Source organism: Plectropomus leopardus, chromosome 11, assembly GCF_026936395.1.
Source record: "Plectropomus leopardus strain MGB_pleo_1.0 chromosome 11, ASM2693639v1, whole genome shotgun sequence".
In the NCBI taxonomy this organism is placed as follows: domain Eukaryota; kingdom Metazoa; phylum Chordata; class Actinopteri; order Perciformes; family Serranidae; genus Plectropomus; species Plectropomus leopardus.
Window position 1 is genome coordinate 12,441,293 of NC_142186.1, and position 22,072 is coordinate 12,463,364.

A 22,072-nucleotide genomic window follows, 5' to 3' on the forward strand; every position below is an offset into this window, starting at 1 on the left:
TTCAGCTGTTTTTGAGAGATGTAATATTTTGACATTTTTTGCAATACTATAGCCTTACCTTTTCGGTCATTTTTTCAACATGCATTATTATGATGTTTTTGGCCATTTTTGCAACATTTTATGCTATGGCTTGTATTGCTACGCTATTTTATGGTTTTTTGAGGTGTTTTCAGCTGTTTTTGGGACATGTCATATTTTGACATTTATTGCCACACTATAGCCTTGCCTTTTCGGTCATTTTTTCAACATGCATCATTATGATGTTTTTGGCAGTTTGCCCACATTCTCTGCTATGGCATGTCTTGGCATGCTATTTTATGGTGTTTTGAGGTACTTTCAGCTGTTTTTGAGACATGTCATGTTTTGACTTTTATTGCCATACTATAGCCTTGCCTTTTCGGTCATTTTTTCAACATGCATTGTTATGGTGTTTTTGGCCGTTTTTGCAACATTTCATGCTTTGGCATATCTTGGCACGCTATTTTATGCTGTTTTAAGGCGTTTTCAGCTGCTTTTGGGACATGTCATATTTTGACATTTTTTGCCATACTATAGCCTTGCCTTTTTGGTCATTTTTCAACATGCAGCATTATGGTGTTTTTGGTCGTCTTTGCAATATTCTATACTATGGCGTCGCTTGGCACGCTATTTCATGATGTTTTAAGGTGTTTTCAGCTGTTTTTGGGACATGTCATATTTTGACCTTTTTTGCAATATTATAACCTTGCCTTTTTGGTCATTTTTTCAACATGCATTTTGGCCGTTTTTGCAACATTTTATGCTATGGCGTGTCTTGGAACCCTATTTTATGGTTTTTTAAGGTGTTTTGAGTTGTTTTTGGGACATGTCATATTTTGACATTTTTTGCCATACTATAGCCTTGCCTTTTCTGTCATTTTTTCACCATGCAGCATTACGGTGTTTTTGGCTGTTTTTGCAACATTTTATGCTATGGCGTGACTTGGCACGCTATTTTATGCTGTTTGAGGTGTTTTGCGTTGTTTTTTGCGGAAAAGTCATATTTTGCCATGCTATAGCACTGTATTGTGGGCCAGTTTTTGGATATGTCATGTGTTGGTGTTTTTGATCGTCTTTAAATCTTCCCATGATTTGACGTGTCTCGGCATGCTATGTTATGCTGTTTTCAACTGCTTTCAGCTGTGTGTTGGACGTGTCAAATCTTGCAATTTTGGTCATACTACAGCCTTGAATTTTGGACTTTTTTGGGCTGGCGTTAAATTGAATATTTTTCGCTATACTATAGCCTTGCTTTTTGGGTCACTCATTTAAAATGCTGTCTTATGTTGTTTTTGGCCATTGTTGCAATATTCTATACAATGGTGTGTCTTGGCATGCTATTTTATGTGTTTTTCAGCTGTATTCAGCTGTTTTGGGGACATTTCATTTTTTGACTTTCTTGCCTTGCTTTTTGGGTCATTTATTCAACAGGCTATATTATGGTGTTTTAGCCCTTTCTTGGCACAGTATTGTATGTGGTTTTCACTTGTTTTCAGCTGTTTTCGAGACATTTCAATTTTTGATAACTTTTGCAATACCAAAGCCTTGTTTTTTTGGGTAAATTTTTCAACAGGCTATATTATGGTGTTTTGGTCCGTTTTTTGCAACATTCTATGCTATGGCATGAGTATGGCATACTATTTTATGTGTTTTTCAGCTTTTTTTTTTGACTTTTTTCGCCATACTATAGCATTGCTTGTTGGGTCATCTACTGGACATGTCATATTATGGTGTTTTTGGCTGTTGTTGCAACATTTTATGCCATGGCATGTCTCCGCACACTATTTGATGTGGTTTTCAGCTGTTTTCAGCCCTTTTTGTGACATTTCATTTTTTGATATTTTTCGTTAATTCATTCATTTATTTTTCATACTACTATAGTCTTGCTTTTTGGGTCATTTTTTCAAAATGCCATTTTATGGTGTTTTTGGCTGTTTTGGCAACATTCTATGCTATGGTGTGTTTTGGCATGATATTTTATGTGTTTTCAGCTGTTTTTTTAACATTTCATTTTTTGCCTTTTTTGCCTACCATAGCGTTGTTTTTTGGTGTGTCTGAGAACACTTTTCAGCTGTTTTCAGCCTTTTTTGGACATTTCAATGTTTGATATTTTTCGCCATACTATAGCCTTCCTTTTTGGGTGATTTTTTCAACATGCCACATTACGGTGTCTCTGCCTGCTATTTTATGCGGTTTTCAGCTGTTTTTGGGACATGTCATATTTCGACATTTTTCACCATACTATCGTATGGCATCTTAGGTCGTTTTTCCGACATGTTATATTATATCTTTTTGGGCCATTTTTGCTACATGGTATACAATGAAGTGTCTCCACAAGATATAATATTTATTTTTCAGCCATTTTTACAACACGCTATATTGTGTCATTTTGGGCCTTTTTTCGGAGTCAGAGTCACAATCAGAATCAGAATCAGCTTTATTGGCCAAGTATGCTAACACAAACAAGGAATTTGACTTCAGTTAACTTTGCTCTCAATGTACAGGAATTAAACATTAATATAAAAAGAAAATAAACAAGAATTAGAATTAGAAGAAAGAAAAAATACTACAAAGGGTCACATGGTTAAAAGCAAGTTAAAAAGAGTGCAACTGTGCATAAGTGATTATTCTGACACTTAACAGTTAAGAGTTCATCAGAGTGACAGCCTGGGGGAAGAAACAGTTTCTATGGCTGTTTTGGCGTGCAGTGACTTGTAACGTTTGAACAGTTCATGTCTGGGGTGTGTGAAGTGTGCAGCGATGTTACTTGCCCGTTTCCTGACCCTAGACCAGTTTAAGTCCTAGATGGAGTTAAGGTCGGCCCCGATAATCCACTCTGCAGACCTGATTGTCCTTTGCAGTGTGCTCCGGTCCTGTTTGGTGGCAGATCCAAACCAGAGAGTGATGAAAGTGCAGAGAACAGACTGGACGATGGCAGTGTAGAACATGATGAGCAGCTCCTGGGGCAGGTTGAACTTCTTGAGTTGTTGCAGTACGTACAGCCTCTGCTGGTCCACTGTCATCTCCACAGTCTTGAGTGGGTTCAGCTCCAGGTGGTTCTGGCCACACCAGAGGACTAGCTGTTCTCTAGGGGGCGCAGATTGTTCTATTGAGTGGGGGGCTGGTGTGAAACCCTTTTCAAACCTGGCGTAGAAGCTGTTAAGGTCGTCCGCCAGTCAACGGTTTCCCACAGATAGTCGTTGGCTGAGAAGCTGTTTTGTAGCTTCTCAGTGTAGCTCCTCTTAGCCACTTTTACCACTTTTGTCAAATTGCACTGGAGCCAGTCCCCACTTCTGTAGGCCTACCCCTTGGCCTGACGCAGTTTCCTTAGCTTTGGTGTGAACCAGGGTTTGTTGTTGAATGTGCAGAAGGTCTTGGTCTGCACACACGTCCTCACAAAAAGTGATCTAAGATATCACAGTGTCAGTGAGTTTGTTGAGATCTGAGGCTGCAGCTTCGCAAACACTCCAATCAGTACAGTTAAAGCAGGCCTGTAACTCCAACTTTGACTTGTCTGTCCATTTCCTCACTGTCTTCACGACAGATTTAGATGTTTTTGGTTTCTGCCTATAGGTCAGGATGAGATGGAGCAGACAGTGATCAGAGAGTCCCAAAGCTGCACAGGGCACAGAGCGATAAGTGTCCTTTAAAACTTTATGGCAATGGTCCAGTGTGTTAGTGTCCCTGGCGGGACACTTCATATGCTGTCGGTATTTTGGCAGTTCATGTGTGAGATTTGCTCTGTTAAAATCCCCAAGAATGATAAGCAGAGAGTCTGGATGCTTTTTCTCCACGTCTGTTATCAGGTCAGCCAGGTGCTGTAACGCCTCCGTAACACATGCCTGAGGTGGGGTATGAACACCGACCAGAACGAACAGGGAAAACTCCTGTGGTGAAAAAAAAGGTTTGCAGTTTATGAAAAAAGTCTTTAAGTGAGGGCCGCACAATTTCTTTGGCACTGTGACATCTCTGCACCAGTCTTCGTTAATGTAGAAGCATGTTCCGCCTTCACTCGTCTTCCCTGTGAGCTCCGTGATGTGGTACGCTCGGAAGAGCTGTAATCTTGGCAGCCGTACTATCCGGGATGGGTTCACCAAGTCAGGTTTCAGTGAAGCACAGGGCAGTGGAACTGGAAAAGTCTATGTTTTTTTCAAATAAGAAGCAGGAATTCATCCATCTTATTTACCAGGGAGCGAACATTCGCCAGGTGTATGGACGAGAGAGGAGTGCGAAATCCCTGCTGCCTCGGCTTGACGAGCGCTCCTGCTCGCTTCCTGCATCGGCGTCTCCGGCAAATCCCATAGATAGCCGCTGCAGCTCTGACCAAAATCTCTGTAAAACTTTCCAGTTTGGTGAAAGCAGGAGAAAAGGTTCCAGCAGAGAGCCGTCCAATTTTAAGTGTGCCTCTCTGCTGCATGTGACCAGAGAGGGGGAGCCGAAGACAGAAAAAACACACAAAAACACTAAAAGCACCAGGAAGCGAAGTACCAGAGAGAGAAGTACCAAGGTGGCTATCCATAGCGCCATCTTGGATAGAGTCTTTTTCAACATGGTTTTCAGCCATTTGCTCGATATGTCAAAATTTGCCATTTTTCAACATAATATACTATGTCGTTTCAGCCGTTTTTTCAACATGATATATTATGATGTTTTGGGCCTTTATTTCAACATTGAACATATGAAGCGTCTCTAAAAGCCATAACATGTCGTTTTCAGCCGTTTTTTTGACATGTCAAAATTTGAGATTTTCCGACATGCTATACCATCTCATTTTCAGCCATTTTTTCGACGTGCTATATTATGACGTTTTTGGCCTTTTTTTGACATGCTATAATATGAGCTGTCTCTACAAGCAATAATACGTGCTTTTCAGCCATATTTTTAACTTGTCAAAATTTGAGAGTTTCAGACATACTATTCTATGTCGTTTTCAGCCATATTTTCAAAATGCAATATGACATTTTTGGCCTTTTTTTCGACATGCTATACTATGACGTGTCTCTTCAGGCTATAATATGCCGATTTCAGCCATTTTTTACAACATGCCACATTTTGACGGATTTTTTTTTTTTATATCATGCTATACTATGAGGTGTATCTACAAGCTATTTCGTTTTCAGCCATTTTCTCAACGTTTCTCAATGTCAAAATTTGCTGTTTTTCAACATACTATACTATGTCCTTTTCAGTCATTTTTTCAACATGCTGTATTATGACATTTTGGGCCTTTTTTTCAACATAGTATACTAAGAAGCGTCTCTACAAGCTATAATATTTGTTTCAGCAATTTTTTCAACATGTCAAAATTAGCTGTTTTTCGACATACTACACCATTTTTTGGACATGCTATGCTATGATGTGTCTCTACAAGCTATAATATGCCGATTTAAGCCATTTTTTCAACATGTCAAAATTTGAGACTTTTTAACATACTATATAATGTTTTCAGCCAATTTTTCAACATGCTATATCATGATGTTTTGGGCCTTCTTTTTAAACATGGTATACTACAAAGTGTCTCTAAAAGCTATTATATGTGGTTTTCAGCAATTTTTTCGGCATGTCAAAATTAGCTGTTTTTTGACATACTATACTATGTCATAAAAAAAAACGTTATAGTATAAGTACGCCGTTCGAAAATCATCAAAAATGTCATAGTATAGTTTGTCACTCAAAAATCATCAAAAACGTCATAGTTTAGTATGCTGCTTGAAAATCATCAAAAATGTTGTAGTATAGTTTGTCGCTCGAAAAATCATCAAAACCCTCATAGTAAAGTATGTTGCTCAAAAATCATCAAAAACATCATAGTATAGTATGTTGCTCAAAAATCATCAAAAAGTCAATAGCACAGTGTGTCCTAAGAAAATCATCAAAAACGTCATAGTATAGTATGTCGCTCAGAAATCACAAAAACGTCATAGTATCTGTGTCGCTCAAAAATCATCAAAGAACTTCCAAAACAGCATAAAAATGCCATATCATGGTATGTCATCCAAAATAGTAGGGCTGCACCCAATGATTATTTTCTTATCGTTTAATCTATCGATTATTTTTTTCCGATTAATCAATAATTTTTTTTATTTATCTAACTAAAACTTGTCATACACTGCAGGGCATTATTCCCCAACAAAGAATAGCCCAGTCTTAACTGGTAATCTGTGTTTTACAGTGTGATATAAAGTGTCTCCAAAATAAAATCAATACAAGAGCTTATTCCACTCAAGTAAAGGAATGTTGTGCAATTTACATTTAGCAATCCAACAGCAAAATAAATAAAACAATGTAAAATTCAAGTCGACTTACAGTAAAATTAGTGCAATATGAATAACACTATAAAAGCACTATAACTTAATAATTATAACTAGTCCATTCTTTCTGCATCAAAATAGTCCAGCCTTAACTGGGCCTTAAGGCATATGGCTGCCTGCTGATATGAGTGCTGTATTTTCATATTTATAAGCACATATTCCACTCATTTATGAAGTTATACAAGCTCCTGCACAGCTGACATCCCTGTCCTGTAAATGTTTCAAAATAAAATGCTTTGTATCAGCAACGGATGGCATTCTGTCCACAGACTCACAGTCTTTTTCAAAACAGTCTTTTGTTTTGAAAGGGAAGCAAGGAAGTCGAGGTAAAACAAACACTTCCTCATCTCTGTGACAGAGAGAGACTTTAAACTGCAGTATGCGAGCGCCACGCGTAAAAAAATGGCAAGCCACCGTTTCTCTAGATGTGCTGCAGCTGACATGCAGCTGAGATGCGCCTGACAAGCGCTGCTCAGGTGAGCAGTGTGCACGCTCTAACTTGATGCATGAGCGCAGAAACAAAAAAACACGCTCAGCGCTGCTCAAGCTCTCATGACGCACCGTGTGAAACGGTGCGCATGTCAAAGCACGTTATGTGAATCGACGTATTCACGTAATCGATTACGTCAACATGTCGCCCCAGCCCTCCAAAATAACATAAAATGTCATAGTATATAATGTTGTCCAAAACAGCACTAAAAAGTCACGGAATGGTATATCATCCAAAATAGGATAAAAACGTCATTGTATGGTATGTCATCTAAAATAACACAAAAAAACATGGCACAGCATGTCATCAAAGAGGCAGGAGATTCACAGTGTAGTATGTCATCCAGAATAGCATAGAGATAGCATTAAAAAGTCATAGTATAGTATGTTGTCCAAAATAGTACAAAAATGTCATAGTACAGTGCGTCATCCAAAATAGTATAAAATGTCATAGTATAGTTTGTCATCCATAATAGCATAAAAACATCATTGTACAGTTTGACTTTCTAAAAAGCAGAAGAAAAATCATAGTATAATATGTCTTTCCAAAATAGGAAGAAGAATGCTTTATGACAGTATGTCTATTGTCTTAAAATAGGATAAAACAGTTATAGTATGGTATTTCATCCAAAATAGCACAAAAAGTAGTATAGTGTGTAATAGTATAATATGTCATCAAAAATTGCATAAAAAATCATATTATGGAATGTAATCCATAAACATTTGTTGTATAGTATACCATCAATAACAGCATAAAAAAGTCATTGTATATGTTGTATAAAATGCCATGGTATAACATGTCTTCCAAAATAGCATAAAAATAAGTCATAGTATAGCATCTCGTCCAAAAAAGCAGAAGAAAAGTCACAGCATGTTATGTCTTCCAAAATCGCATAAAAACTCAGAGTTTATTATGTAGTCTACAATAGCATAAAAAGTCAATTTAGTATGCCTTTCAAATTAGCACAAACAAGTCATAATTTAGTATGTTGTCAAAAATAACATACACAATCATAGTACAGCATGTCGCCCAAAACAGCATAAAAATGTTATAGTATTATGTCTTCCAAAATAGCATTAAAAGTCATACTATGTCAGAAATAATGTAAAAGAAATAGCCATAGTATAGTATTCCCAAAAATGTTAAGAAGATATGATAAACTATGGCAAAGAGGTATAATAACAACATGTTATGTTGTCGAGACATGTCAAAAAATAAATAAATAAATAAATAAATAAATAAATAAAAGTCATGCCCTAAGAGATACCAAAAAAGAAAATGCAAACCAAAACTGGTCAACAAAATTGTGTTACTGCAGACTTCACAAGTCACAGCAACCATGAGTAAAATAGCTCTTCAGTAATCAATTGAGCCAGATTAATGCTGTATTATCTCGACGTTGTCTGAAAAGTTTGAGACTCAAGACTTGGGATGAAATGAAAATGAAAACTGTGCACTCACCATCAGATGACCTTGTCTATGTCCACCTCCAAGATCCTGTGCGTCTTTGTAAAAAAAAGAAAAGAAAAAAAAACTGACAAAATGCCCACAGTCATTAAATTGAATCTTTACAGCAGCACCTGAAATCAATTAATCCTTGTTGGCACAATAGAATCTTTAAACTGCCTTCAAAACTGCAAACTCCATCCATCTTTAATTCCACACAGCCAAAAACAAAGCAGCACTGTGATGGACACGTTTTATGGATTAGAAATATTGGCTGGTTGAACTTGAGCTGTTGTGATTTTCTAGAGTTTAGGCCAGTACCCTCATTTGGGTTCTGTACGAATCAGTATTAAAAACTGAGGGAGGATGACAAGATCAATGTTGTTTAATCAGATGTACACATATTATTTAATCATAGATTAGAAAACGTGGCAATAGCCCATGTTTACACCACATTAAGATCTTTTCATGCACCTCACCAATGCGTGTTGCGCCCATCTCCTCTCCTCTAATCCACTAACTTCTTTGTACAGCTACTATCATAAAGAGGCCTTATACTGTATATGTACAAAACAGGTCCACCACAACAAGGAATTGTAGGTTCACATCATCCACAATGATATGCCTGGGTTATAGAATTTAACTGTGCTGATAACAAACTCTGATAAATCACCTCACAATGAAGATCCACATATAAGACTAAGTCCAACACTATAAAAAAAAGAACCCCCTGAAGGAGTCCTGTTTGTACACTGCATTACCTAAAATGCTGTCACTGGAGTCATCGGGGTCAGGTGTGTTGCTACGGAGACTGGACATGTCGCCTCGCCTTCGCTGCCTATGTCTCCGTCTGTACTGGAACTCTGCATACTCCTTGAAAGAAGGATAAAAAAAACATTTCAGAAACCACATATCCACAATTAACACAAATTTGACAGTCCCCGCTACTGTTTTATTTCAATAAATGTTTTGATCCTGCAGTCATAATGTCCCTACTTCTCATCATCAATACATCGCTTTCTGACCAGAGAAAGTTGCCATGTATTGCTGTTCTGGGGCTACGGTTGCACATTGTCCTTGATTCATATCAAGTTTTTTGTTATAAACATTTAATAGGTGAACTGGTTACTTAGATTCAGGCCGTGAAGCAGTTTGCTTGAAACGTGGTCTGAGTGCTCTGTTCCAGGAAAGAGAGAGAGAGAGATCATTCAAACTCTTTCATCTCCAACCCAAGCCTTCAATCATTCGGCTCCAGTCTAGTCTGAAGCCAAGCAGAGCACACACTTGCTGGAATGGAATTTGAAATCAAGCAACTAGAGGATTTAGATTTGGATGTTTGAAAGACTACGTGTGTATGCCCGACTAATCTCAAGAGCAACCAATATACCTTATCAAAAAGTGAAAGGGATGTTATTAAAAACTTAAGCCAATTAAACATTAATTTACTGGCAAGTTTTAACAATACTAAAAAGAATTTATACAAAAAACACATTTTGTCCAGGTCCATTAATGAAATATATTGTAACCCCACATTTACCAAGCCTAAAAGCAGTCTTACAATACTCTCTCTTTTCTGCATTAGAGGTGTTGAACCCATGGAGCAAAATCTTTGGCTATTAAGACAAACAACAAGACTCTAATTTGATATTTCTGGCACGTTATCACTCAGGGGAGTTGAAATGATGAGGAATCAATTAACAGACTGTGTTGTTTCACACAGCGTGTCTAAATGAAATTACCAAAAAAAATTGAAAAACACCACAGTTTAACAGGTGTGTGCGCACATGCATGTGTTTCTAATTAAAGGATATCTGTGGATATCTGTATGTGTGTGTGATGGTTCCTTATGTTAATTTAACAAAGCGGATAAGTGGCTGATATGCATCAAAACACCGAGATCCGATTATATGATGTGTCAGAAGATGAATGATATAAGGCAGCCTAATTTCAATAAAAAATATCCAATAAAACAAGGTTTTACAGCAATAATGTAACTAGTTTAGGTATATGGCATTACTTACATGACTGAAAACATAACAAATGAAGCGTCTTAAGCCCAGTTCGCACAGGACTAGTATTCCCTGGGGACCTCATGTCTGTGTTACTGCGGCACATTTGCACAGGATAAGCAAAGTCTGTCTGCTACCGGAATTTACTGACATCTTCCCCTAGATAGGATGAGCACAGCCATTTATAGCTCCACTCTACACAAGACAAAAGCACTACACAGCACTACTATCTGTGATGTACAGTGTTAACCTCTTTTCTTCCTTTAAATGTGGATTAAACAAACTGAACCAATTCTGACACGCATTGTCAAACATTATCCATCTGATTTGAGCCTCCCGCATCTAAATGCTGTCAAAACTTTCATTTTTAATCGCACAACCAACCACTGTAATTCTAAAACAGGAAAGAGGCAAAAATGAGGCTTGGGGAAATCAGAAAACCTAATAATGACCCCAAATCACCAAGTTTGCACAAGACTAATATTATCACAAGACCCTGTGTTTGGCAAATATGGTAGGTAGAATTTTTACTTGAAAAACTACTGACAGGGAAGATTTTCACAGGATTAAGATCACAGAGGACCTCTGCAATTATTACAAATTCCCAAAGGTCCCAGGTAATACTGGTCCTGTGCAAATATGGCTTTAGTTCAACTCAAACCAGGCTGGAGTGATTTTAAAAATAATATTTCTAAAAAGTAGGAGTTTTAGTGTGGGGGGTCTGCTTCAACCTGGTGGTACTTGGTACAGAGTTTGTAAGCTTGTGAGAAATGCTCCTGTGTCTAATCTATTCTCTGGTTGTATACCAACATGAAGAGGTTCCATATACTGAATTTGCACATCCGCATATCAATATCTCTGGAAATAATCAACTGCATTCTCCATTCACTCGTCTCATACATTTGCAGAAGTCACTGAGTCACATTCATATAATCAAAAGCCTGTCACCCAAACACTGTCTTTCATGTTCCCTCTGCTCTAAAAATAGCCCACTATGAAGTGATCTGCAGGCATTGTAAGAACTGTGGAGCGGACCATCTGTGGCTGTGCCTGTGAGGCAGTCATCAGGCTTTGATTATTACTATGGTGTTCCCATTAACTACTGCAGCTGAGAGACAGAGGCTCTTAATTAGGGGACAAAAATAAAACCCTTTTTTTTTTTTTTTAGGCTTGGTGTTTAGCATCTGGTGGTAACATTTACTGTGAACTTCTTCATAGAGACGCATGCCCAAACTAATTTGTTGACAACAACTTGTTTATTATGTAAATCCTACAGGGGTGAAGGCTGTGGAGGTGAGATGAGAATGTCAGTGTTACATTAATAATTTGTTCTTTTGAAGATAAGTCAAATCCTTGTAGTGTGTGCCTCTCTTAATTGTACACTTGCATACTTTGGCTGGCTTGCATTCTCCATTTGGCTGAGCATTCATTAATGTTAAAACACAGTGCAGTAAACACACAGATACACATAAACGCATGACAAAGATGACAGACAGCAAACGAAGCAGATGGTATTTCTAGTTCCTTCCTGGTAAGATAAACAGTGTAGCAAAACATAAACTCTCATTTAGTTCTTATGTCGAACAGCAAAGAGCAAAGTGTTTTAAAAATCCTGTTTTAAAGGGTAACACCATGTCATGAGGCTTACTATTTCATAATCTACAATTATTACAGGATCTGCCTAAATCATGTTAAAGTATTAGATAATGGCATTTTTATGATTAGAATGCTAAATAGAAAAACACAGGAACTCATTTCAGACATCACAGGCATCTGAGAGATGTCCTGTTTCATCCTGGAAATACTAAAAACGGAGTGGTCTAGATTTGGATTAAAACAAAAAATGCCCATAAGTAACTGTTTACTTAACCTTGAGTAAATAAAGCTTTACAAACCTGTGCCTCACTGAATGGTGCTGAGCAAGCAGAGGATGAGGAGTTCTAAAATTCATTCATCAAACTGACCAATGTTGTCATTTGTTATCCTGTCAATAGGGAAATGCCCAGTTTATGCTGTTAAAAGTTGAGCACAAAAACCTGAGAGGCTCAGGTTTGATGTAAGATTTGCATATTGGTGTTGTGTTTTAAGAAGCCTAAGGAGAGCTGTTGAGCTGAGTGAATTTGTTCCAGATGAACAGTCTATATGCGTAAAATATGCCACAGTCTAGAAACTAAACAATAATAGAAACGTAACGTAGTAACTGCAGTGTACTGTCTTATGCACCTACTGAGTGCATGTATCACGCTCTGCAAAAAGGAGGCTGGTCAATAATTTAACCATTATGTGGTTGATGGTTTTATGACTGTAAAAGTTAACTACAAATGCCTGTTACTAATGCGCAATGATCGGGAGCAACCTGCTTAGGTGTTTGCCAGAGAACTGCACTTTTTAATCATTCCAACTGAGTGCACAAGGGAACACTGAACCATCTGGCTTGCTCCAGTGTGTGGAATAACATGGTGATCTTTGGGTCATCATGGTTTGTCAGAGCTGCAGCCAAAGTCAGACAGATTTAGTATACTCACTGACTTTGTAAAAAAAAAACCAAAAAAAAAAACGTAGGGCTACATCATTTAATTATGTAATAATCACAACTTAAGTTTTTGCAATCAATTAAACCAAATAAGGTGTGACATTACGAGAGAAGTCCCTGGATTACTCAAATCAAGTGCTCCCTATTCACAGGCAGTGGTGTGATTGTTGGTGAGCGCTGCAAGTATAATATAAGTGCATCTTCTACAGGGATTAATCAATTCATCTGGCTGCAGCTTGTGGTGACATTATTATTGAGTCCCATTTTATTTATGACAAATCCCCACAGAGAAATTCTCAATTTGACTAAAACCTTTTTCTTTAACAGCATACTATTGATGTTTGATTCATATTGTATATTTACCCAAGTGAGTCAAAATAAGGCAATTAAACTTTTGTGGTTCTCCATTTTAGTCTGGGATCATGATGAATGATCATGATCTAAATATGGAGTGCAGTAAAACTATTGTAATTATTTTATGGGCCACCATTATTCTGTTCAGATATGTTAACAGAAATGTAAAGGTCCAGTGTGTAGAAATTTGGCGACATCTATTGGCAGAAGTTGTATCTCATAGTCAGAACTGTGTTTTCATTAGTTTATATTTACCTGCAAATAAGAATAACCTTTCATAACCTTAGAATTAGTTGTTTATATCTACATACAGAGCCCACTGTTGTTCTCCTGAGACCATAGTATACAGTGTCAAAAGACGCATGCACATTTTGTTCCAACAGCTCAGCTGACATTTTAACTAACAAGCCAAACTAATCAAGACTTGTTCTATTACCTCAGGTGATGCAAAGCCTAAATATTCCCAGTCCCACGTTCCGCCAGCAAAACTGCAAGTAAGGGAGACACGAAGAGAAGATTTTGTCAGTACAAGATTGTGATTAATTGCTTTAATTTTGGAGCTAATTAGTCATTTTTGATCATTTCAAACTACAGCTCTGTTATATTACAACATTTACTGTAAAAACTAGACACGTGGTGAACTGCCTGTATGTCTGTCTGTAATTTTACCTGCGCCTGGGGGCCTCAGGAGAGTCATTGGGGGCCACTCCCCTGGCTACTGAGGCCAGGAACTCCTGCCTCTTCTGCTGTACTAGACACGCTGCACGAATGATCTTGTGGCGCGGTGTTCGCAGATAAGGCCGGTTGACCTTCTGTGCCAGGTCCTCAGTCACCATCTCCAGATCAGTCTGAGGACAAAAACAGAGCTGGCTGGGAGACTTTTTTTGGGGAAACTCTAAGTAATTTTAGTGTCTGAATACAAAATTTCAACTTCCACTTTGTCTCATAAAATAGTCTGTTCCCAAACCGCAGTGTTCAAGGACAAAGTGACTTTAGAAGTAGCCCTGAAAGTGAACTACTTTTAGGTCTACTGTGTATGTATCTTTAAAAAATATAATCTTTTTACAAGCGTTTATAAGATCTTTGGGAGCCTTGCCTATTCATTTTAAAGTATTTGAAAGGACACAATATAAAAGACAGCAGGTAAGTACATTTCTCATCCATAATGGAGATCATAAATTATATAACACTAGATCTTTAACTAAAAGCTGAGATGCACAGGTATAACTGGGGCAGATTGTATAGATCATGAGGTAGAAAGCTTTAGTTCCGTATCTCTAATGGCCCATATAAATCTGACTGCTGTGAACATTTGTCTTTTTTTCTGAATAAGTAGGACTGAAACCTGCATAAGCTCATAGATCTCTTTCTTTGTGCTTTTGGGCTCCAGAAAAAACCCATAAGGATAAGAGCACTTGAGGATGCGTCGAGTCTTTAGTAGTTCTAGGACCGCGTCTTCAATGAATGTAGTGTCAGGTGGGCCGCCATCCCCTGGGAAACAAAAAGAGAGAGCATCAGAATACAAAAATGAGTATCTGCTGTGCTTTTGTGGAATGCACCTATTATTCCAGCCTTAATTACCTACACATCTAAACATATACCAGTACAAAACAACCAGAAATGCATATACAGAGCACATGAAAGAGCAGCTCTGTTGTACTAAATGTATTCTATGATAAGGGGTTTAGCTTGATAACAGGGCAGAGCCAGGTATTGGGTCTTTGTTAAACTCTGAAAATCTCTCTTTAACAGCTTAGAGTAAAACAACTTGAAGATCCAAAGTGAGTATCATGCTCAAATTGTAATCTGCTCCTTTGAATCCCCCAAAAAACTCTCAGATTCAGATCTGCATCAGATTACAAAAAAGTGGTGGTCACTGACTACATTTACATGCACAAAATATTAATTTCTTTGCCCATATCCGGAAAAAGACAATATCCCTACTATTACACCACCTTCTTGTAAAGGTCAGCGTAGCTATATTTGGGCATATTCTAAAAATCTCTTGATATCCAAGTCTTACATGTTTACAGAAGAAACCCCAGTTGAGATTGATATTCTGAATGTGTTGCATACAAGTCCAAAGAATACTCCTAAAACCAGAATAACACTGGCATATCCCACATCTTAAGGGCCATGTCTACCAAAGTGTTTTTTCCCAGCTGAAAAATGCAAGAGGCTCCTCAGACAACGCCCAGCTGGGAAAGTTTGAGAGCACTCAGCATTGGTTTAAGCTGAGACGCTTTGGTAAGTCTGGTTGCTATGATACGGAATATCCACAGAAGTAAGCATGTTGGAACAATGAATGAGGGGAAGGGAGGCATGCAGGGAGAGAGGATGGACCCACTGGTCTGTGTGGGTTCAAGAGTGGAAACATAATATATATATATATATATATACATACACTTTATATTAACATGTTTCTTCTCCATTGTTGTTGTTGTTCAGCACTTGTTCAAGTCAGATCTGATGTCTTCACAGTAGGCTGTTTGTCCCTCCATGTAAAATACACACAGAGCGCCTCACCATGCTGCCAGCATTGTAGCATGCTGTAAACACGCAGCGGTACCATTGTAAAGCATTAAAAAAAAAACGCCAGCCTCAGAAAAAGAACACTTAGATGGTGGACATGGCCCCTAATCAGAAAATGTTACATTGGGAATCAGGTCTAATTCAGAATATCATATTGGAATGTGCTACTTAAAATGACCTGTGCCAAGTTCAGAATACTGTCATGTAATAATAGTGGAATGTTAGTGTGCATGTAAAAGTAGTTAATAATGTTTGATTCTCATTTTTGGAGAATAAATGCTGTCTGAAAATATATATACTTTAATTGAACCAGACTCATAAACACTGAGTTATGGCCATTTCTACTTCTCTGTCAGCTGGGAGACTTATTAAAGTAACACCAATGCAATCAGAATGTACTGAAACTGAGTGTTGTTGTATGAAAAAGAAACTTGGCTATGCTAAGCAGGTTGTAATTGCCTGCACTGACAGGGGTTTAAAGGACTCTAGACAAGACTTATTCACATAGCACAGCTAACTAAGATGTGCCTGCTGAATAATAACTATACGCTCTGTTGTTAATTCATTCTTAAAACACCTTTGTGTCTCTTCACCCTCCTGCCTACTTCCAAGAGCTCAATATCAGAGGACTAGATTAAGATGTGTCTAAATGCGTGATAAAGATTGACACTGTTATGGCAGACTGCACACTCACTTCCACTCAGGGCTCGACTGAGCTGCTCCATCTTCTCTTTGGCTGTTTTTAACAGGCGCTGCTCCAGCTATTGTGAGGAAGACAGAAGCTGTTAGGTTTTATTGATGTGTAAAAATGTTTTGCGAAGACTGCCCAACCAAACAATGAAGAGAATGCCAAAATATGAGGCTGAATAAAACAACAAAAGGTGGGAGCAGTGGACTTGGCTAATCAAGGCATTGTGATGTCTGATTATTGCAGCCAAAACAATCACTGAAAAAGTAGGACAGTCTCCAGCATCATTATAGATGTGGAGAAAAACAATTACCATACTTTCATCATTTTACAGTATATGCATTACACAGCATTCCCACATATAGGGCCATATGCCAAGTTCCCACTGCCTCAACCACTGTATGCCTGTTTGTACACTATGCAAAGTAGAAATCATTGGAAGGCAAAGCCAGGCCTGTTTACCTGATAGCTGTGCTCATGGTTCTTGAAGCGTGTGTAGTAGTGCATAAAACGGTCGAGTTCCTGAAAGCTCTTGTGCTTCTTCTCCGCCTGCAAAACCGTGATGAGACACCAGTCACAGTCAATAAACTCCTGAGCATGTTGTTCCCCCCTCACAGAGGAAAGTGTTGGCACTCTGGTTGAGAGCAGTCAAAGTAAGTGAGCAGTGCCACAGGTGAAATCAGTGCCTGAGATTGGAGGGAATGCTAGTAAGGACTGAGAATGAACTTCTTTTCACCTGTGATGAAGGTGGGCGGAATTGATTGTGGATGGCTCCATGGTCAAGAGTCTAGACAAAGACTGTGTGTTTGTGTGTTTGTATGTATGTATGTGTGTGTGTGTGTGTGTGTGTGTGTGTGTGTGTGTATTTTTGTAATTTCTATCTTGCTTATGCACGTTCCATAGACTCCACTGCTTTCCTTTTAGAGTGTAAAAGCACACAAACACAAGTAAAGGTCTTGGCTGTTTGCATAGACGTATGTTTTTGCATCTTTAATTGTGAAAGTTAAGAATGAGAAAGAGTGTATGTATTAAGGTAAGGCTGACTGAAAATTGACGGCTGGGGAGAAGATCTCCCATGCTGATGCTCCTGCCTATTTTTAGATTTTATTTATTGGGCAGGGGGTAAAAATGTATTTATCAGTTGTGTATAAATCCTAATAAGTGTGCTGTGATAATTCCAGGGTTTTCGACCCACTGATTTATGAATGCCACAATTAAAACATCTACTGCCACATATCATTTCTATACTGGACCACTGATAAGGAGCACTGTTGAAATATTAATTGTCACTGATTGCACAACACTGTCAGAGTGCAGGGTGTACTCTGGGCACAAACGGACCAGCATAACATCAGGTGCAGTGAAAGTGAAACTTCACGTTCATTGTGCTGGATCTAAAAGTTTGCATTCCCTAGCCTCTGCAGCAGCTGCTCCTCTCATCAATCCAGTCAGCTTTGACCAAATCAATAGATAACACCCCCAACTCAAACTCCCCAAACTGCTGATGAAGAAAAAAAAGAACTCATGAAGAGTTCCACCTGTGCTGTGTTTACAGACCACAAAAATGTCCAAATTTAGAGAAGGGACGCAAATGATAAAAAATGAATACTACACATGTGTAGAGGAAAACTGACTTATTTATACATCAAAGACTGTCTACAGATCTTTGGGAGGTAGCTGTGTCAGGTCTGATAAATTGTCTCAAGTAATGTCACTTGAGTCAGCATCTCCTGGGGTGGAAGACTTTAAGTTTTAAAAATGAAAAAAATGTGGGGGTGTGGACTCAGAAATAGGTGAGCATGAGGTGAGAATGTTAAGCTGCATTGTGGGTACTATAGGAGCCAAGTTTTGACACCAAAGAATAATGTGTGTAAGAAAAAGGTGTCTGGTTCTGCAATATACTGTCCATTGCTATAAGCATGCAATGCAAAATTGTTGGATTTTTTTTGACATTTAGAACTTAAATGTAACATAAAACAGCCAAAGTTCTGTACTACCCACCACCAATCAAATCTAACTACTGAGAATTGTCACATACTGCTGAGAAGTCAGATTTTGGAAAGAGGGCTGTTAAGTGGGTTTCAACATACAATGAATGCAGTGCAACTCTTGAGGAGTCTCCCCCACCAAATAGGGTACTGGCAATCTAATATACCGCTAAGCAGGCCAATGAAAATAAGTGTCTAAAGTGTATATGTGTGTGTACTTGTACCTCTTCAGTCATTTCCTTTGACTGCTCCTCCACCTGCTGGATGACCTCATAGCGGGTGCAGCGATAGTAGCCTCCTGTTGATGAGCTGTGCTTTTTCCACTCCTCCAGACAGATCCAGCAAAAGTCATACTTACACTACAGGAAGAAAATGGAAATGTTAGACTTTAACTTGCTCTGGTCAGATGTCACATCACAAACTGGATAGTCAAATACTCATCAAAGTCATTTTGCCATGTTATGTGAAGGATAACTAAAACAATACAAATATCTCTCACTAGATATCACAGTTGTTTTATATTTATTTTCACCTGATTAATCCCCCCAAAATAAAAAAAGAATGACAAAAAACACCCAAACTGATGTATTGTAATCCCTAATATTATCAGTATGGACCTATGTGAATATGAAGGCTAAAAAGATTTTTTTTTCCTTGACAAGTCTTATTAAAAACGTGTTTTTACTGCTCTCAAAATCAGAATAATAATGAAGAGTGAACGATATCTCTAGGAGTCCCTGGACTAAGGACCTACTTGTCTCTATGTCATCTCTATCTCAATCTTCTTCCCATCATTTTTTTTTCCTTGTACAAATGACAGAGTCTAATAGACAGGCCTCCTGCCACTAGAAGGCACTCAGACTACATTTGAGATCAATGAGTCCCATTGGGTATTGTAAAACAACAAAACACTGCAGCCACTCCAATCTGCATCCTATTTGGGTGCAAGTGATTTCTCTCCAAGTGCCACAGGTCCTTCTGTAGGTGACAAGTTAGCCAGAGCAACACAAAACTCTTAAGGCTGAGACCTCTGTTGTCCTGGAAACACCATGCTTACATGACACTTTGGAAAAATCGATACTAAATAAAAGAGTGTGAGGGGGGATGAATGGAAGGATGGAGGGACACCATAAGACACACCATAAGACAAGAGCGAAATGGTGATACTTGAGATTAAAAAACGTGTGCAGCCAGACCGGAGGGAAGGAAAAAGCAGTGAAAAGACAGAGAAATGTTCCTTAGCAAGACAGAGTCCCGTGTTTCCAAGCAACAGGAGTGAAGCCATTTCTTACCAGGTAATAACAGGTCAAGAGGCTGAGCCCTCTGCGGCCTCTCAGCTTGTGAAAGCTTCTCCATTTCTCCCAAACTAATCTACATCTCTAGTCAGAGAGAGTGAAGGGGCTGTCACAGAGACAAAAGGAGCCTGGGCTGTATGACTGCACTGAGCTCTTTGCATGGCCTGTCCTCCACGATAGTGTTAATAACAGTCAGGCAACATGGCTCTGCAATACCATCAGTCTCACACACTCTCTCCACCACTGACTGATGGTATAACCATTAGTGTTGTCGCAGTACTCAGATTTGTAACGTTGATACAATACCTTGAAAATATTGATGTATTGATAGTACAGGGGAAAACTTACATAGAGGGAATAAAATTATTCTCTTTATTAAAAGATAAATATAACAAGGCAATAACATGACAACAACTTTTCTTTTTCTTGGTTACCAGCAGAGAACAGCAGACTGACTGCAGAAAACATTAACAATAAAAGAGAATGAGAAAAAGCAGCTGGTACCAGTGTATCGATACTCCAGAGATGATAACTGAAATATTTTTTGACAACACTAGTACCCATACTACCATACTGTTTAGTACACCAGAAAAGAGTTCCCAGATACACTGGTAAACACAGTATGTTAAAAATACCAGAATGTCCGACTGCATAGCACTTTGCAGTGTGAAAGTCAGCATGCTTTTCTGGCTATTCTGACCCACAATCCCCTGCCCAGCAAAAGATACATCACACCATAGACAGATGACAACTCACTGACAGCTGACAGAAACGGCAATGACTAATATAAATCAATCAATCAATGGTATGCAGTTATAACTTAAAAGTTGAAAGTTGAAGACCTCCACCTCTGGTGACCTTGAATAATGGCGTTTTGTTGTAACTCCAAGGTAATGTTAAGTCATAATTTTAAGATCTGTTGCGTTCCAAATCGAATACTGCTTCTTTTTAATTCAACATTCAAGCTACAGACCTCAATGGATATATCAGCAAGAGGGTCAGAGTTCAAGGTGCAACATTATGGTGAAGTAAATGGTAAATGGAATTGCACTTGTATATCACCTTTTCCACCCACTCACAGCGCTTTTACACAACAGGTCACATTCACTCATTTACACACACACACATGTAGAAACTACCATATAAGGTGCCACCAGCTCCGTTGTTTGCTTGTTTTTTCTTTTTTGGACATTCACACAGCAACTGAACAGCCATCGGAGGCATTTTGAGGTTATGAATCTTACCCAAGGATACCCAAGGATGCATGCAGACTGAAGGAGCCAGGGATCAAACTGCTTCTGATTAGTGGACGACCCGCTCTATCTCCTGAGCCACAGCCACATACAAGTAGTATGTCCCACTTGAATGCATACTAAATGCAACAGAACATATAGTGAAGGTAGCTGTAGTACGTACTAAAGTAAACTGAAAAAGCATGTGATTTTGAGCACAGCCTGGGTGTCTTTTCTTTCTCTTCTCCACCTCTGCATCCCTCTCTCTTGTCCATCTATGTGAGCCAGAAGCTGCTGAATAATTACAGGACTTCTCAGGTGTTTGATGGATTGTTTGCGAGCATGACAGTATCATAAGCCACCCAATAATCCTTTTTAATGATAGCAAAACTCAGCTGATAGCAGATTAAATGCAATCATTTTGATCTTCACAACTGCATCACAAAACCATTGCAAGTATTTACCCTTACAAGAACAAAAGAGTTTTTTACTTGTAACTGCTAAAAGAATTATGTTATCAGCAATTTAACACAACTGTTTTACACTCAATTATTTAACCACAAATATCAGATGAGTGCAAGGTTTAAATTGTAACCCGGCAGACTGCTGTAAAAATGAAACACAGACAACTGAAAAGCTTAATGAGTGAAGAATTGCCCAAAAGCAAATAACTAAACTGATTGTTTTCAAAGATATATAAAAGTTATATCAGGCGTATCATCACAAGAATCCAAAATAGTGCTACAACACAGCAAAACCTGCTCAACAGGGAGATATTTAATTTGCCACTATTTTAGATCTTTTGTTTCCATAAGGCTTCTAAAGTTTAAAAAGGAGCCTTTTTTTAACAGACTTTCTCCATATACCATCTGTGTGCTTCTAAAATGATTTGTGCACTGTTACAGAGCCTTCACATTAAACCAATTTCCCCAGTGGTGCTCCCACCTAAACCTCTGTTAAAGCCTTGGGAAACCTTAATTAGGTTTCCGCTAAGGGCATTATAAGGGCAAGGTACTGATTTAAAACCAGCATGCTCAAATCAAGTAGCAGCTAACTTTTTATCCTGACACAGGAGGTGTGTTGTCAGCTCCAATCTCCTCTTTTAGTCGCTCAACTTCCCTTTTTTCAGACATTGTGAGACACCACTTGTAACATCTAACTGACAGACTGTTAAAA

General features: G+C 38.4%; 1 protein-coding gene across 3 annotated transcripts in view; it reads right to left on the reverse strand.

Moving 5' to 3' along the window:
• Nucleotides 1-22,072, reverse strand: part of LOC121945878 (ankyrin repeat and IBR domain-containing protein 1-like) — a 76,914-nt gene that overhangs the window by 28,864 nt on the left and 25,978 nt on the right. The window contains exons 12-20 of one of the 3 annotated variants that reach the window (XM_042490243.2): nucleotides 18,594-18,728; nucleotides 16,844-16,930; nucleotides 16,388-16,454; nucleotides 14,507-14,652; nucleotides 13,831-14,009; nucleotides 13,598-13,649; nucleotides 9,027-9,138; nucleotides 8,281-8,324; nucleotides 2,438-3,905 (exon numbers count right to left, since the gene is read on the reverse strand). In XM_042490243.2, the coding sequence (XP_042346177.2) occupies nucleotides 3,426-3,905; nucleotides 8,281-8,324; nucleotides 9,027-9,138; nucleotides 13,598-13,649; nucleotides 13,831-14,009; nucleotides 14,507-14,652; nucleotides 16,388-16,454; nucleotides 16,844-16,930; nucleotides 18,594-18,728 (1,302 nt within the window). In that variant the 3' untranslated portion in view covers nucleotides 2,438-3,425. The other 2 variants (XM_042490245.2, XM_042490241.2) reach the window with 2 other exon arrangements.